Raw genomic sequence first — 17,337 nt, 5'->3', positions numbered from 1 at the left:
ATACCCAATTTTCCTTGGAAGTCAGATATCAGAGCCAGACTGTAACATCACATGTCTGAATTCTTCTAAAATGACTACAGTGACTAGTCTGACCACAATCCCACTCCACCTTTATTTGACTTGACTAGGCATTGCATATTACGTACTGTGTACTCTGGAACGTCTTTACCGTCACCAATCGTGCAATGATTTACATGCAATAACAATGCCTCCTGGAAATCTGTGTCATCCACACCTACATCATTCTTATTTTTGCACACGTATTTGTTATTTATAATTTTCTACTCAGATGTAAATATATAATTTACTAAATGAAGTATTGCACTGAAAAGTGAGATGCTCCAGTTTCATTGTATGCATGTATGTATAGCTCACTGTACATGTGTAAATGACAATAAAAGGCATTATTTTCTATTCTATTCTATTCTATTCTATTCTATTCTATTCTATTGTATTCTATTCTATTCTAAACCAGAGCGGTTTACTCACTGACCACATCAGCTTTCCTTTGTCATATCAGGGGATAACTGTGCATTACCAGTATTTTTTCCCCCCAAAACCACAGTAATGTGTTCGTAGATACAGTCTGCACAGTGTTAACATATAAAACATGTAATATTTTAGACATCCTGATGTAAAATGTCCTATTGAAACTTTCACCACTTTTTAGCAGCCATGGTGGATTTTGAGGTCAGGGTTGGTTCCTCTTTGCTTCCCAGTCGGAAATCCAACTTTTCCGGTTGAAATTCCCTAACAGGAACTGGGAAGTTCTGACTTCCAAACTAAGAGCATTATAAATAATTGTCCGAAGGTAACAGGTAAATGCAAATTATAATTTGTACATACTTCTATAGAAAAGAACATACATGTATTAAGTATAAATTGCATTTCTAATTGTAATTATCACCAACAACAGCTAAATTTACCCAATTAAGTGTGTACTACACTGCAATTTAATTGCTATAAATTAACTGAGAAGACAAATGTTTCCTCATTTTATATAAACTGATTCTTCAAGATCATATGCACATAGAAAAGCAACAAAATTGCCTGTGATTTTACACAAACACACAAACCAACAATTGTGCATACACTTCCAAGTATATCAACAATAAACAAAAACAAACAGACACAGTCCTCCACACCCATTCACTGAATACCCATTGAGCAAATGACTACAGGTAGTCAACAATAAACACACAGATTGTTTAGAAGCTATCAAACGGCCTCTGTGTCTTTTTCTCCCCATAGCTCAACTACTGTAATAGTTCTGTGCCATTCAAAGGTGTGGGTGTTGCTCACTGCATTGTTTGTGACCATAGGGTGTTATTCATGGAAAGCAAATCTCTGAACCTTCGAACAAAAGTACCCCAAGGACTAGCTGACTGAAGGCTTCCTTCTCCTGCTTTGATTCCTAATCGAGGACTCGAGGAGAGAGAGACAACATCTGAGCTGAGCTGAGCTGCAGGCCAAGTCTGACGCTTAATGGACACAGTGACCTGAGCGATTGATGGGCCCCGAGGGTCCTGTTGGTTGAACAGTAGCATGCCCTGTGACCCTGGCCTCCGGCCCAGCTACACGCCTGGTACCGCTCAGGCAGAGCCGCGTCACCTTCCAGGATAGGGAGGAGCTGGCCTGGCAGACATTCTGCCTCCTCTGCCCCTGGATACCACTGAGGACTGGCCTTCATCTTATCCCTCTCAGCTCCTCAGACACACACACACACATACACAAACACATAAACATATTTCCACACACTGCCTCGCCGCCACTGTGTAGAGACGCAGCGACATCCCCTCCCAGCACGCCCCCTCCGAGCCCTTCCCCTCCTCCCCCAAGCACAGGATGCTTCAAGCAAGTCTGAGCAGTGCAGATAAGGCTGATGCCCTGGGAAACTCTGCCCGGACCTGAGCCTTTCAGCAGCTGGGCTATTCCTGGCCTCGAGGTAGCACGTAAACGAAAGTAAAAAAGGATTTATATATAGATGAGAAGGAGGTGGGATTGAGATGAGAAAGGACAGGCAGGGGAGGAGTGGGGTGAAACTGTGCCAGAGTCATCTAGAAGGATGTGTTGTTGGGACAAACAGTGTTTAGATATTATTGGCTCTCTGGCAGTGGTCTGTATTTAGCGCCCACCATATCCTGTTTAACCTGAGGAAATAAACAATAAGTATGAGGGACTTCGCACTGAGTGAACATTGGAGAGTGAAAAACTTCTAAAAATAAACTAAAAAGTAAAAGAGGAATCACCTGAGCGACACACGGACGTCTTACCTGTGACATAGACATAGACGGACTTGTGTTTCGTGGTCCTGTCCCGGTACCGGCAGCGAAACATGCCAGTGTGATGGGCCTGGCTGTGGCTGACACGCAGACGGCTACAATAACGCTGGTTGGTCCTCCCACAGCGAGAATCCTCTACCTCCACCTGATCTCTGTCCAAGCCAGCCGGGAACGCCCATGACAGCTCCCAGCGACCCCTGGTCAACAGTTAGAGGAATGAGTTTTTCCACATAACAAAAAAATGTATCTAAAAATCAATCCAACCCTTCAGAGCTCGGTATAATTTAAAACATGATTTAACAAGCTGACACAGTTTCCTAAGATGTAAATGAAATGTTTTTGATATGTTTCGTTAAAATAACAGCGATACGGTACTACAGCCCTCTTTTAATCTGTTTCTTTACAGTAATGTTAAGAAACAGCAGCCGGCTCCAGGGGGCAGAGCCAAAACTCAATTCCACGCCATCCCACTATTCTGTTGGGCGTGCCGATGTACAAATCAGCGTTAAAGGATTTGGCACAGAACTCCGAGGTTCAGCCAATGAGACATTATGTGCAGCTGAGTCAAGGTAAAGATGGGTATGAAGGATCATTTTACTCTGATCTGGGGCTGTGATGTCACAGAACCCTGCAAAGCTGAACAGTTCAATGAATGAAAAAGATTTCAAGGCTAAGTTGGTTTTTGAGTTTGTGGCGACTTTAAACTCTCACATAAATGCTCTCAAACACAAAAGGTGATGTTTTCGCATTAAATCACATTTATATTCAGAGTTGTTGGAAAAACATACTCTTTCTTCTACTGTTAGAAATTAATCTTTGTGATGATTTTGCCTGTACTGATGTCAGTTAACTTTGGAGAACGATTACTAATTTCACTGATGAAACTTTCTAAGAAAGTACAAATAATCATCACTACCTAGGAAAGCAATTATGATGGCATAGGTAAAAATAGATAGAACTGTGATTAACTGTTGAAGACATTTCCTTGGTAAACCGAAAAACATTTTTAGCAATGACTTATAAAGTTACATCATAAATTAGTCCAAAAGAAGAAGTTATGTTTTTTCATGGTGTCATGGTGACTTTGTGTTTGATTTGACTGATTTTGAGCTAAAAATCATGGTGATTTCTTCCTTCCATCCCTTAACTTCACCTGGGACCTTGCTTTTCTTCATATATCTATTTGAAACTCACCTGCAGTTGAGCAGCAGTGTCTGGTTGGCCTCCAGAACCAGCTGCCGACTTCCTATGTCCAGGAGAGGGACACTGAACTTCCCCTTTTGATCTTTGTCTGTGGAGGTTTAAGAGAGGATGATGACACAGAAGATGAGTGATGTAACACAAGCATCTGTTCAGCAGCTAGTGACCTTAAACACTTTCACCCTCCAACCTTCACAGCAAGCTCACAGATTCTGCAACCTCCCTCACATCTTTTTGCTTCACTTATTAACCATCAAATTGTGGAAATGCGTAAGCACTGTCCGATTTTTTTATTAAACAAACATTTCTCCACGTCATCACCAAGATGTATTAATGAGTGACAAAGATGCTTCTCTGTCCGTCCTTCCTTCCTCCCAACAAAAGATCATTCAGGGAAGTCCGTCCTTCACACTCGTCTGCCCCTATAGGGTGAACATTGACTGCCATCTCGCTGCTTTGTGAGCAGTGAAATTACTGGTAAGGCACTTAGAATAATTTATCACTTGTCAGCATCATTGTTCCCAGTGGATGCCCCAATGAGCAGACCCAGTATTACTCACTCTGCCAGCACTTCCTATACTATTTCCTTGGGTTTCTCAGAGTGTGAGGGCAACAGACACACATGGAGGAGAAGATGCAGGGGAATGCATGTTAAGCTGTGTAAATTGATCCCTCATTAGTCTAATATTTCAGCTACTTCACTTAAAACCTCCAAAAAATCAGTTTGAATGCTTATGTATAACTGTATGCTACGTCTTTCATTTTACATCAGCCATGCACCAGAACACAGTAATGATAAATTAATGTTCTTTTATTATCTTTTACTGATATTTTTTAGTTTGATGTCTCAGTTGAATTTGAAAATGAATATATCATCCTCCAAAGAGAGCTATACTAACTCCATCTAAGATTACCTGTTTTTTTAGATTTTGAATTCCAGCAGAGCTGATATGAGATGGTTAGATTAAAGAAGGGGGAACTTCCCGCCTATGCTTTTACACAAAATACTCAACTACAGTATGCAGAAGCAACTGCACTGCTTTTTTAAATGGAAACTTTAAATCACCGGGAATCCATTATATTAATGTGGAGCAATTAGAGGATGTTCAAGCAACCTCAATGGGAAAGCTGAAACAAACAGCAGATTACACCAAAAGATATTTGTGTTTTAAGTTACTGATAGCAAAAATTTAACAATAACAGACTGTCTATGTGAAATTAATATCACATAGACATGATGTTGACTTCCTTAAAGTGATAAAAAAAACATTTCTTGAGAATCAATGTACTAAATCGTTTTCATCTGTCTGATGTAATCCTGTAAGAGGTAGCCAGAAAATGTTAATTGTTACCTTTTTCACACACGCTTTTGACATATTTTTAATAGATGTCAGCTTAATTAAGTTCAGCAACAGAGTTGTCAGAAGGAAGTGTGCATTAAGGCTAAAATTATAGCATATCAAAACCATCAGCTAATGGATGAGAAATAAAATTACTAACTGACCATTACAAACTAAATGTACGTTATTATAATTTAAATATTTCATATCAAAGCTATCTTGGTTAATTCACACATTAAAAAACAGAAATGTTATAGTTCCATTCATCTGTAAAATAGTTAAAATAAATTTTCCAAAAGTTTCATTTAAAACATTCAAAACTGGTGTAGTTTTCTTCCAAAAGTGCGTAAAAACCATTTAAAACATTAAAAGGTTCATGCAAAAATGTATTTTGTGGAATAATTTATTTATTATGCTCCCTGGAAGTTTTTTTTAATGCATATGTATTAACATAATTAGAATTTCTAGAGGAAAAAAGGTTTTTATATCTAATTGCGTCCAATGCCTTTGGAGCGCGCAAAAGCAACTGGTTGTTTGTTTTAGCCATTACGCACAAATTAACCCCAGTTCCTGGACCGTGGATATTTTCCCCTCGGTTGTTCATGACCCCTCATTCCTTTATTTCAGAACATCCATTTGACAAACTCGTCAGTCTCAGGAAACAACGCCCTTCGCGTGTCAATTTAAGCGGGGCCAAACGCACAAGGAGCCGGAGCGCGGAGGTCCGGGTTATCCAAACACGCGCTCTCTGGATGGCGCTTATCGCTCTCCATGTGCAGCGGGGAGATCAGAGGTTTGCAAGCAGAACACAGAGAGAGACACGTTTACATTTGCAGGCCCTTTCCTTTTGTATTATCACTAGACTTTGTGGAATTAAACTACTTTGTGCAATTGCCCACCTGTTAGGCTACTCACCTTTTCCAAAAACACCATACAATCCACAAAGCAGGCAGATGAGGATAAAATTCATCATTTCTGGTGACTCCGGTGCACTGAGCAGCTTTTGAATTTAATAACTAAAAAAAAAAAAAGAAAAAAGTTTTATTCCTGCTGGTGGTTTAGCCCTCCAGGTTGGTGCAAGAACAGGGTGCTGCGCTCGGCTGGGGCTGAGGACTGAATGGAGACGCTCCTTCTGAGCTGAGCTGCGAAAGATCACGCAACAGGACGCCACGCTCGAACTCCAGTGCACATTGTTCCCTTAGTTTTGGTTTGTGGCGCCAATTTATACTTTTCCCACAGTACAGACACCGGATGGTGGGTTTCCGTTACGTCCACCGACACACCCACGGTGCGTAGCAGTATCCTCTCTGCCTACTCCCAAGCTGTCAAGAAGAGACGAGCTAGATGTTGACAAGACACTATTATAGACTCCAAAATGCCCCGTTATAAACAATGTATACTAGGAGTTAGCCTTTTCCTCTCCAATAATCTACTGGTATTAATATTTCTGAACAGCCAGAGATGGATAAGAGGCTTGCGCACAACTCAGCCGATGCGCTCACTTATCACACGGTTGGTATGATACGCGATGCGCAGCACGTAGGCACCGGGGGGAACGTGAAGTCTTTGCAATCAGCAGCATATCAGAAAAACTTGTCATTCTTAAAATATTTATAAAGAATTAAAAAAACAAACACACACACACAAGTGGATTTGAAAGCTTCCCTAAGCTGGTAAAACCAATCTGGGTATACCGCGTTTACTCTAAACTGCTGTAGAAGTTTTCCCTTTGGTCACGGGGGAACCAATTAAATGGAAGTTGTAGGCTATGTATTTCCCAGCCAAAATAAAAAGCCACAATTCCCTGGCGGACATTGATATTTAATGAAAAAAAAACAACAAACAAACACATTTTAATGTAAAAACATACACAAAGACTAGAGTTGTTCTAGATGATAGTAGTGGGCCTTTTACATAAAGGCAAATAAAATCACTGATAAATGTTGTATAGGTGCAAGGTGCACCGTTCCTTAGCACATAGTGCAGTGTACAGACAAGCCGCTGGGTGGTGTTGTCAGCTGAGAACGACAAGGAAGGTTCTCTCATGACATTCTTAGTTGTTCCTCACAGAGTCACCCTCCTATTGAGGACGTTTCTCCACTTCTAAACCGGTGCAGAACATATTAAATGCATGATTATGACTCAAATAGCAAACCAAAACCATCAACCTGTGAGAACTGGGAACGCAGAGGACATTGCTAATCAGCCCCATAAACCCATCCTGTAAAATCGCCGCCCATCAGTGGCTAATTCCAACTAAAGAAGGTCTTGCTCCATAGTAAATCAGACCATAAATTGCTTTTGAAAATCCTTTTCTCTCAAGAGCATTGTTTGTTTCTTTTTCTTGTTGCTTGACTTTCATATATTCTGGTTTGTATTGTATTCACTTTGTCTTTATTTTCCATGAACAATGAACCACATCAAAGAAAAGAATAATGAAAGCCAGAAAGAAAAGTCTATCTACCTCGGCCAAGTCTTACTTTTGACAAGTGGAGAAACCTAAAGTCCCACTGTCTGCATGATGTGGATCTTATCATCCTTTTCTTGCGATCTGGACACCTACGTACACTAACTATTTTATATGGTGTAATTTTACTTTTTCCAACATATGAACTTTCTCTTCCTATTAAAAATATCATATACAACTTTTAGGGCTTTTGACTATCTTTTAATATGCAGTTTTTCTTCAAAATTAAAAAAAAAGAATCCATAAAAGTCTTTATAACTCAGCTCCAGTAGATCCATGCAACCAAAAATAGGAATAAGCAGGTGTAAATAATAAATGAATTCTCTTCAACGTAAGACATTGTTCATAATCTGTCTAAAACACTCTGGTTTTCTCATTCATAAAAAAAAAGACAAAATAATCTGCATACATGCACACAGAAAAAACAACAACAACAGTAACAACAACAAAAAACAATTAAAAAAAATTCTGTAGTAACATGTTATTTTGTTCTTGTGCAAAAAAATAGATGTAGCTATCCAAAGTAGATGTAACAATCAGTTTACGGTCTTTCTTTTAAGCATGCCATCATAGTCGTCATTGTTTGCTGTTGGAGAGGATGGTGACTGGCTTGGAGTTGGGATGAAGCTTCCTCCGGTTTCCTCCTCGACATCCGCCAACTTCCTGTAAACTGACTGAAAGTCGTGCACCCATGGCAGGAATCTGAAGGCAGACTTCAGGGCTGAAACGTCCTGAGTCTTATCTTCATTGCTTGGCTCATGTGAGAGGGATGTTCCGTCACACCTGTCCTTTGGTCTGCTGGCGGATCCAGTCGCTGAACTTGACCACCTGCGTATAAACACCAGGACGGTTCTGCCTGGCGCAGCCCTCACCCCAGCTTACAATCCCCGCCAAGAACCAGCGCCTGCCTCGCTCCAGGCACACCAGCGGGCCTCCCGAGTCACCCTGAGGGAACACGCAGGTACAATTTTAGGTGCCAAGGTGAAGAGCCTAAAATAGGATGTATGCATACACTTTAAAGACTAGTTATCTGAGATCCAGCAATGAGAAAAATTCCAAAATAGCAGAGGTGTCAAAAGTATTCCCATTCAATACTCAGGTAGAAGTATAGATACTAGAGTTTAAAAATACTCCTGTAGAAGTTGAAGTATCAACTCAAGTTTTTTACTCAAGTAAAAGTATAAAATTACTGGTTTCAAAACTACTTAAAGTATAAAAGTAAAAGTAATGTAAGGGGGAAAAAAGCCATTAAGGAGAAAAGCCATTAAAAATGAATGCATCTTACTATAATGCAAATATATTAAAGAACCATATATGTGTACTATTGAGCATTAACATGTGTTTCAGAGAGCAGGAGATATGATGATTAGTTGCCTATAAGTATTGTAATGGTGCAAAAAGTCAAACTTCAGAGACATGTTATCATTTATCCTAACCTTTATTGGAATGTACATCCAAGTTTAGTTGCAGGAATCTGAGGGCAACGGATGTAAGAACAAAACTGGACAAGAACATCTGAAACAACCACAACCAAATTCACTCTATCCGGATGGAGCAATTTAACTGGATAGTTTTTTTTTAAAGGCCGAAATGAAATAGAGTAACGAGGCTGTTTTTAAAATGTAAGGAGTAAAAAGTACAGATAATTGCGTGAAATTGTAAGGAGTAAAAGTAAAAAGTCGTGTGAAAAATAATTACTCCAGTGAAGAATAGATAACCAAAATTTCTACTTAAGTAAGGTAACAAAGTATTTGTACTTTGTTACTTGACACCTCTGCAAAATAGTAGCTGTTCACTAAAACCTGATGCGAGGATGCTGGGAATCTTAGATCATAACATTTCTTAAAAATGAAAAAGGAAAAGAAAAAGGCAATTCATAAGTTGCATATCTTTTTTTAATTAAATTCCCCACAGCTAACCTGACAGGCATCAACTCCTCCCTGCAGGTTCCCAGCGCACAGCATCCTGGGAGTGACAGCATCATCATACAGCTTGTTACAGGTGTTCCTGTTTATGATCTTCACTGAGGCCTCTTGTAAGCGGGAGGCCAGTTCACCTGCAAATATTTCCAACAGTCCCCAAATATGAAAAGGGTAACACACTTTTGTGTAATTGTTTTTCCGCTTCATTGAGCGCCACTTACCGTCCTCCATGAGAACCCCCCAACCTGTGACGAAGCAGCTGGTGCCAGTTGTAAAAGTGTGTGAGGAGGCGGGAACACACACAGGCTGCACCAGCTCACTGAAGAAGACAGGTGCGCTGAGCTCCAGGAGGGCAATGTCGTAATCGGACGTGAACTGGTCGTACTGTGGGTGGAGGAGGATCCGCCGGATCAGTCGGGGGGCCGCTCCGTGGTTCCCCCTGGTCATCACGCGCAACCCCATGTAAGCCCGCCATGCACGAGTGTCCGAGTATCTGCAGACATGATGGGCAGGCCAGTTTACAGTCTTGCCTGGGCCCGGGACAAAATAATCTAAGACGGGCCCCCGTGCGCCCGGAACTCTCCTTCTCCCTCTTCCTCTCCTCTCCCTCTGCTCTTCAGGTTTTTATACAAGCTAATGGACGTTAACATTAGAGCTAGCCAGTTAGGTTAAGTTACAAGGTTGGTAAACGTTGTAACTGTTTCTTACCTTGCTCTACGCTGACTTTATTAATTCCAGCTTCACCGTCACCACCCTTTTTAAAATATTTGTGTAGAAAATCTCCGAGGCCTCTATTTTCTTCTTTTCTTCTTCTCTTTTCTCTTCTTTTCTGAGCACCGGACTTGTGCTGACCGGATATTTTGACCATTCTAATGGTTGAATTAAATGATAACATCAAATTTTGATCAGCGGCCAAACCATTTTTGTGTTGGGGGTTCTTGAGCACAAGGACAATTAGGAAGAAAACAAATAACAAGCTTTTATGTAACTCAAATACTACATATTTTTCCCCAAATAGGCATATTTTGAAACATTTTGAAAAATGATTCCATAATTTAATGAGAATACATTTTTTTTTTTTTTCCCCCAGTTATGGGCCCCCCCCTACCCTGGGCCCGGAACAACAGACCCGTTTGTCCCCCCCTATCGGCGGGCGTGATGATGGGCATGAATACAGGGCATCAACATGAAACATCAAGATTGGTTTTCAGTGTTTTTCCTCACTTGATGGCATCCGAGTCCTGGAAGCAGTGAGCTGCAGAGATGAGCCAGCGGTTGGAGACCAGTGTGGCTCCACAGACGTGGCCGTAGCGATCCATCTGGAGGCTGACCTGCCAGGGCCACGAGCCGGCCACGGCGTCAGAGCCTCCCACTATCTTAGTTCGCTTCCTGGGCCTGGTACCACAGCCTGAGAGACAGAGGAGGAAACGACACTGATAATTAGAACTCTGTTTGAAAAGCTAAAGCGGTTCAGTCAAGTACAAAAGTATGAGATTCGGTGGGTCGTCGCTTACCACAGCGCATTTCATCAGAGCCATCGTAGCAGTCTTTCACTCCATCACACTCAGGATTGACCTTACTGACACACTTTCCGTTGGCACATTTGTAGGAGGACAGTGAGCAACCTTTGACATCTGAAGAATAAAAAGGACATTCTTAGTGTTCAATAATACAGTACAGACCAAAAGTTTGGACACACATTGTTTGAATGAGAAGGTGTGTCCAAACTTTTGGTCTGTACTGTACCTCATATGATCAACTCATATGATCAAACTTGCAATAGTGACATGATGAATGCTCACATGCTCTAGTGCAGTTGAATTCATCACTGCGGTCTTTGCAGTCAATGATGCCATCGCACACTGATGACTTTGGCAAACACATTTTATTAGGGCAAACGTGGTAACATTTACCTCCTGAAAGACAAAAAGGGCACCACAGAAAAACAGAATGAAAACCAAACAGGAGTAAGTGCATGCGTTGGAGCAGCATGAGCAGATGTCCACTCACCACAGGCGCCCTCTTCGCTGCTGTCTGCACAGGGACTGACACACTGGCTGCTCTGAGGTTTGCACTGGCCATTCGTACATATCAGTTCACCTGGCCTGCAGGATGCTGGGGGTTTCACACACAGGTGCAGATAAAAAAAACAAAAAAACAAATCTGAGTCCTATTTTCTCTACCTGCACACCCAGTAAAGCCTAGAAGGTATAAATCAGTAAATTGCTATAATACATGACTTCGTCTAAAACTTGTGCAACAAGACTTACAGCATTTGGCTTCGTCCCGTCCATCTTTGCAATCCTTCTCGCCATCACAGACCTTCCTTAGAGGTATACAGCGACCATCTCCACAGCGAAACTGCCGTGGACAAGCTTGGAAAGACAACAAAGGAACTTGAATATATTGACCTTTTACTTTTAAGTCCAAATAAAGAGAAAAGGACCTTTCATTCACCAAATGAATGTTGGGAAGGAAAAAAAAAAATCACTGCCCTGTCAATGTCTTTGCACTAAAATGAAATCAATCTAAGTGTAAAGATATTTGAGCCCTGTCCTTGCAGACATCCTCAGAGTAGTGAAAGCACCATATTTAACTTACTGCCCTCTGGGGAGAAGGCTCGGTACAGCAAGTAGAAGCCCTTATGTGTGAGAGACTCGTCAGAGTGGAAGTGTATTGAGAGAGGAGAGGAGTACACTCGCTTTCTGCTGCTGTCTGACACTGGATTACACAGTCTAGACGTAAGGAAAAACAAACAAACAAAAAGTGTAGCATTCATATAAGTCATGGTGCAAAAATCAATTATTGCAAATGAATCACGTTAAGTGAACTTTATCACAACAGTTCAGTCTCAACACTCACTTCACTCCGCCGATGTCCAGCCAGTCTTTCTCACAGCCGTCTGATGATGGAGAGTCCTGAATGTCCATCTTAACAATCGTCAAAGAGATGAGGTATCCTGGCAACGGCACCTGATAAAGTGACCACAGATGGTTCAGATGTTGGATTGTGGTCAAGGCTGGATGTCTAAGGGATGGCATAAGTACCGACTCTTCCTCTTTTCTCCTTGCACTGTTTTTAACACACTAAGTACATATGACCACTTTTGTATGGCTCACCCGTAAAGTCCAAATGCAGTCTATATTTGGAGGATAATAGGTTGGATAGTACGGTGAGGAAATAGAGCCATTCCAGGAGGAAATGGATCCTCCACAACCTGCAGGGGGAGATGATGACACTTACAAGCTCATAGAAATCACCCCAGCACAAATATATGTATTTCCTTTTCTATATATAAAAACTCTGGCAGTGTTGAGACATTTACACCTACAGGCTTTGACATAGTGCAACATCTAATTTCTCCTGTAAATTATGAAAGTACTTTTTCATTTCAACTCAGTTTTGTCCTTTTACAAGACCCCTCAGACCTGCTTTAGGGACAGCCTGGAAGTATGCTTTGAAGATGGCTCCTTCCCGCTGCCTGCTGAAGGAGAACGTGACCAACATCACATTTCCAGAGGACGTCAACTTCATGACGGGAGATGAGCCTGAAAGAGGCAGCCCACACCACCTGAAACAGACACAGACGTCAGACTTCTAAGAGAGGCTCGGTTTTAGGAACTCTGGTAGAAAATGGTGTTACCTGGCAATTATTTTGTTCTGCAAAGGAAGTAAGAAGTCATATGCAGAGAGCTTGTGGGCAGTACAGCTTCCTGGCGTGGCGCCGTGGAGGGTGAGGACGACCAGTCGAACCACGTGACCCGATGGCACACGAAGGCGCCACTGGTAGTATGGCTTTTTGGGGTTCACGAGGCCGAGAGAACGGTTGCTCCCATACTTAGCATAGAGGTCAAAGGACATTGCTAGAAAGAGAAAGTGTGTAAATGTGTTAGCGATGGTGATAGAGACTCAATAGAGTGATGCTGGTGGTGCTGGAGCCAGTACTTTTGGCAGTCTGGGCTGCAACTGAACACTGTTCTCTCCTATAATAAAAATGATGCAACTAGTCTGCATTGATAAAAGCTACCTTAAAGGGGACCTATTATGAAAAACAAGTTTTTTCTTGCTTTTACATATATAAAGTCGTCTCCCCTCAGCCTGCCAACTCAGAGAAGGAGGAAAGCAACCAAATTCTGCAGTGTCTGTACAGCCGCCCGGATGAGCCATCCAGTGTGATGTGGATCTACGAGCTGTTCAGATTCTGCTCCTGTCGTTACGTAACGACGGGAGCCATTTTTTTGTAGCGGTTTATCGCGTCATTCAGGCAGCCAATCAGCACAGAGCCTCATTATCATAGCCCCGCCCACTCAGAATCCAGCATAGATAATGAGGTTAGAGAATGGGAAGATAAAGACATGGCTCAGAGGCTGAATTTCTAATTTATTTAGCAAAAACAATCAAAAGCTTGTTTTTAAAGGGATTGTGACATGAAAAACACATTTTTCTTGATTTTTTGTGTTTTGTTGGGTGTCTTGACATCAATTACACCCAAAAAACAACAAACTTTTAACATTCAGTGTATTGTGTGCTTTCTGGGATTTTCCGCATAACTGTGCAAAAACGGCTCATCTGGTTTGGTGGCGGGCCGTGACGTCAGGGCCCGCTAAATCACCGCCCCCTCCACCCAGCTCCCTGCCTCCGCTCCTCTCCAGCGCACCATAAAGGCTGATTTATGGTTCCGCGTTACACCGACGCAGAGCCTACGGCGATCGCGTTCCATTTACCTCGGAAATCGGAACTGGGAACTGGGAATAGCAGCCATCTTTGAATGGTAACTCGGGGGTGGTGAAGCTTCTCCCACTTTCCCAGTGGGAAATCCCACTTCGAGGGGCGTTTCAGTTGAAAATTCCGACTGGGAACTAGTAAATCCCCACTTCCGAGGACAAATGGAACGCGGCATAACTCTCCGACGCCGCTGTGAGCGTATGGCTGGAGGAGGAGGAGGTTTGGAGGAGGAGCGGAGCAATGATTGACAGGAAAGGGGGGAAAGGAAGCATTTTTCACGGGGCAAAAAAACACTGTAATAAAAAGCCAGGAATAGAGTACTAGAGTGAAGTTTTTCTTGTTACACTCTTTTAGACACATTTGAGGGATGTTGGCCAAGACTTTTAATAGTGTTAAAAGCATGTTAAAAATGATGTCACAATACCTTTAAGACATTCAATGCCTGTTTAAAATAGGTATTAGATGCCATAATAGGTCCCCTTTAATTAACACTTAGATTTTTAGACTCTCCAAAGCAGACTAAAAGTATTCTCACCTTGGAAGCCAAGCTGCCATTTCCCACCCTGGATACTATTTGGATTTTTCATCTTATCGGATTTATCTTCTGGCTCAAAGTCATCAGGGTCCAAGCCTGCAAACATGGCAGAGGACAAAAGGCTTGTCTCCAGTCAAAATCATTATTATGTGTCTTTGCTATCTTTAAAATCTTTAGTATGTGTTCAAACAACAGCCAGAGCTTCTACCCAGCAAATGGAGCGTGTCATCGTTTCGCTCCATGTAGTATCGCTGCTCATTATGTCGCTGAACTTTGTTGCTGCCAGGGAGTCTGCGCTGCAGTCTTTCTGGGCTGCACCTCTGGATTTCCGTGGCGATGTCTTGTGGGGCGGAGAATTTACTCCAGTAGAATACGTTAAGCCCCTCTGCTCCTTCACTACCATTCAAAAGGTTTCACAATGTTATATTACTGCAGAAAACATGTCTGTGGATGCTGTTGCTGTGCAGATTTGTTACTCTTTAAATGTTTATGTGAAAACATTTTGACGTGTCTGTTTGTTTATTGGTACATTTGGAGCATCCTACCTGAAGGCAGTAATTCCTGAGCACAAGTGGTAAGAGCTCCATGGCGTGGACTCATACACATCTGAGAACTGGTTTGAAGAAATTCAGAGTAAAAAAAAAACAACAAAAAAGTATAAGGAGGATACAAAAGAGGTTCCTTTTTCCATTCATCAAAATCATTGTTCTTGTATGTGTTTATTAGAGTCTGATTGTGTGAATGTTGAGCTCCATTGTGTCACTTCCTGTCAGAGGAGGAAACAACCCTGAGTGGTGAAGGATGTCAACCTTGAGCTTGATTATCAGATGGTCCTAAACATGTTATGATCCATGGAAAAGGTTGCATTGAAAAGTCACAATCAGAGCTGCTTACATTCATATTCAGCAGGGTTACTGGAGAAATGGGGAATTCCCATCTATCAGCTTGTATGCTCCACATTTTACTCCAAAATCCCCTCCTTGGCTTCTCTTTTTTATCTCTGTCCTCCCGTCATCCCATCTTGCCCTACTGCCCTGCCTATCCCTCTTAACCCCGGCATCACACACAGACTCACCTGCTCTCTGTAGTGTACAGCACACATAGTGGCTGATTGTGTGAAAGCCACACAGACAATGTTTTTATTGAGTGCCTGCTCGTCCTCTCACTCCTGCTGGCCGAGCTTCGCTAAGGCTCACAAACGCTGGGCTTGTCCTCGGCCCTGAAAGGACCCTGTCCCTGGGGGGTCTCTGGGACTTGAACACACTGCGTAGAGCTCCTGTTTCAGCTTTACATTTAACACAACCAAAGTGGAGCAGAAGCAGAGTAGTGTAGAGAAGAGAAAAAAAACAGACAAACAAGGGAGGATAGGGCAGATTAGGAGAGACCCGGTGAATAAGAAAGCAAGGAGAAAAGAGAAAGAAGGTAGTAGTGTTTTGAAAGCATTGCTTAAAAATACTGTAGTCGGGCCATATCAAAGTTTGAGCTGCAAGATCAGCTTCAGCAAGGAGCAGGGAGGTCAGGCACCAGGGCTCTTTAATGTGTCAGTCAGAGGCGAGGCGATGGCAAGCTCACTGTTTCACTTACATAATGGTTCAAAGCCTGAGCCTGCAGGCGGAACTGGGGCGAGGTGGAGTCGATCAGCTCCGAGGAGAAGCTCAGGTTTGGGAACTCCACACTCCCTCCAAGGAAGAACACTGAGCAAGGCGGGGCTGGAAGGTGGAGGTAAAGATGTGAGACGGGGGCTTTAAATGGATTAATCTGACAGGGACAGCAGAGGTGTATAAAACGTTTGGTCTGTACTCACATGTTACGTAGTGGAGAGTCAGTGCAATGGCAGCAGTGAAGGGAAACAAGGGTATGAGACTTAGCATCCATCTCCTCCAGGAACAACACGCTGGAGCGCTCTGCTCTACCTGGTCCCCAGGTTTTGTAGGGGTGCTTGATGACTGGGTGGGCTCCCTGAACTCCCCATCTCCCTTTCGGACACGACTCAAATATCATACCGGCTTTTTAACCCGTCTTCTCAAATAACTTGTAATTGTCATCATTTTTTATGTGAGCACAACATAAAAGCATTAAATGAAATGCATCCTTGATGCAAAAAATCAATGCACATTGATTTTTACGCCGGAGCAGGGACTGGTTTACTGACAGCAGCCGTTTACATCCCCAAGCTCGAAACATTTAAGAGTTGGCAGGGGTCCCGGGGGAAGCTGGAGAGGTCTGCTTTCTCACGGACTGCCACTACAGTATCAGCACTCAGTCAACCTGACATGTTTATGAGTTAGATAGAGACCCATGTACTCATACAGACTGATTTGATCATAAACAGTGGTTTAGTTGCTTTAGTCTGTTTTAAATATTCTGCATCTTTATCCTATTACAAAAATGCTCACAAAGGAAAATATACTCAAGAGATTGGTGATAAGACAAGAATATATGATCAAATTAGCACCTGAAGGGTGCAAATGTCCTCTGGCACTGTTTTTCTGAAAGACGTACAGTATTGGCTTACCTGTGAAGCTGGGTAGCCAGAGTGTCCATGCGCTGAGACGCAGTACACCTCACAAGTTTTGCTTTTGGGGAGAGTCCACATAGCACTGTCCCGTTAAGCTCCGAAGAGGCGATATGCAACAATAACTTGGGCATAGAAACGACGGAGAGAGAGAGGAAATCCCTACTGTTACTTCTTCTGGGAAAAAAAAAAGCTCAGAAATCTGAGCTGAGGAGCTCGGATGCGGTGGGCATTCACCACCTCCCGCTTACCTGAATGGGCGGCAGGTGACACACAGAGCCCCAGAATGCAGTGCGGGGACAATGAGACCACTATGAGAGGATACAGACCATGCAACCACCCCTCAGACAG

At 42.5% G+C, this 17,337-nt stretch overlaps 2 protein-coding genes across 2 annotated transcripts in view; both read right to left on the bottom strand.

The window, feature by feature from the left end:
* The window catches only part of flt1 (fms related receptor tyrosine kinase 1), a 33,549-nt gene extending 27,543 nt beyond the window's left edge, over positions 1 to 6,006 (bottom strand). The window contains exons 1-3 of the mRNA XM_061713546.1: positions 5,738 to 6,006; positions 3,477 to 3,573; positions 2,274 to 2,479 (exon numbers count right to left, since the gene is read on the bottom strand). Coding sequence (XP_061569530.1) covers positions 2,274 to 2,479; positions 3,477 to 3,573; positions 5,738 to 5,795 — 361 coding nt within the window. The 5' untranslated portion in view covers positions 5,796 to 6,006. The remainder of the gene's footprint in view (positions 1 to 2,273; positions 2,480 to 3,476; positions 3,574 to 5,737) is intronic.
* Positions 6,007 to 7,431: 1,425 nt separating this feature from the next.
* On the bottom strand, positions 7,432 to 17,067 carry LOC133423369 (suppressor of tumorigenicity 14 protein homolog). Its single transcript, XM_061713555.1, has 19 exons — positions 16,987 to 17,067; positions 16,276 to 16,447; positions 16,056 to 16,180; positions 15,017 to 15,084; positions 14,680 to 14,867; positions 14,472 to 14,567; positions 12,855 to 13,074; positions 12,640 to 12,782; positions 12,331 to 12,428; positions 12,074 to 12,183; positions 11,813 to 11,946; positions 11,482 to 11,586; positions 11,222 to 11,326; positions 11,014 to 11,127; positions 10,726 to 10,845; positions 10,436 to 10,619; positions 9,433 to 9,704; positions 9,209 to 9,345; positions 7,432 to 8,234 (listed from the first exon to the last, which is right to left on the bottom strand). The coding sequence occupies exons 1-19, from the start codon at positions 17,065 to 17,067 to the stop codon at positions 8,067 to 8,069; spliced, it is 2,640 nt and encodes an 879-aa protein (XP_061569539.1). The 3' UTR covers positions 7,432 to 8,066.
* Positions 17,068 to 17,337: the final 270 nt, after the last annotated feature.

Source organism: Cololabis saira, chromosome 22 (genome assembly GCF_033807715.1).
Source record: "Cololabis saira isolate AMF1-May2022 chromosome 22, fColSai1.1, whole genome shotgun sequence".
In the NCBI taxonomy this organism is placed as follows: domain Eukaryota; kingdom Metazoa; phylum Chordata; class Actinopteri; order Beloniformes; family Belonidae; genus Cololabis; species Cololabis saira.
This window is presented reverse-complemented; position numbering and strand designations above follow the sequence as displayed.

Excerpts from the sequence above, each read along its gene's own strand:
- LOC133423369 (XM_061713555.1), bottom strand. The coding sequence starts at position 17,067 with ATGTGGACTCTCCCCAAAAGCAAAACTTGTGAGGTGTACTGCGTCTCA. Across the intron at positions 15,085-16,055 it reads CTCAGGCTTTGAACCATTAT|TTCTCAGATGTGTATGAGTC; the intron begins GTAAGTGAAACA and ends TCTTCAAACCAG. Across the intron at positions 11,947-12,073 it reads CTGGACATCGGCGGAGTGAA|ACTGTGTAATCCAGTGTCAG; the intron begins GTGAGTGTTGAG and ends CCTTACGTCTAG.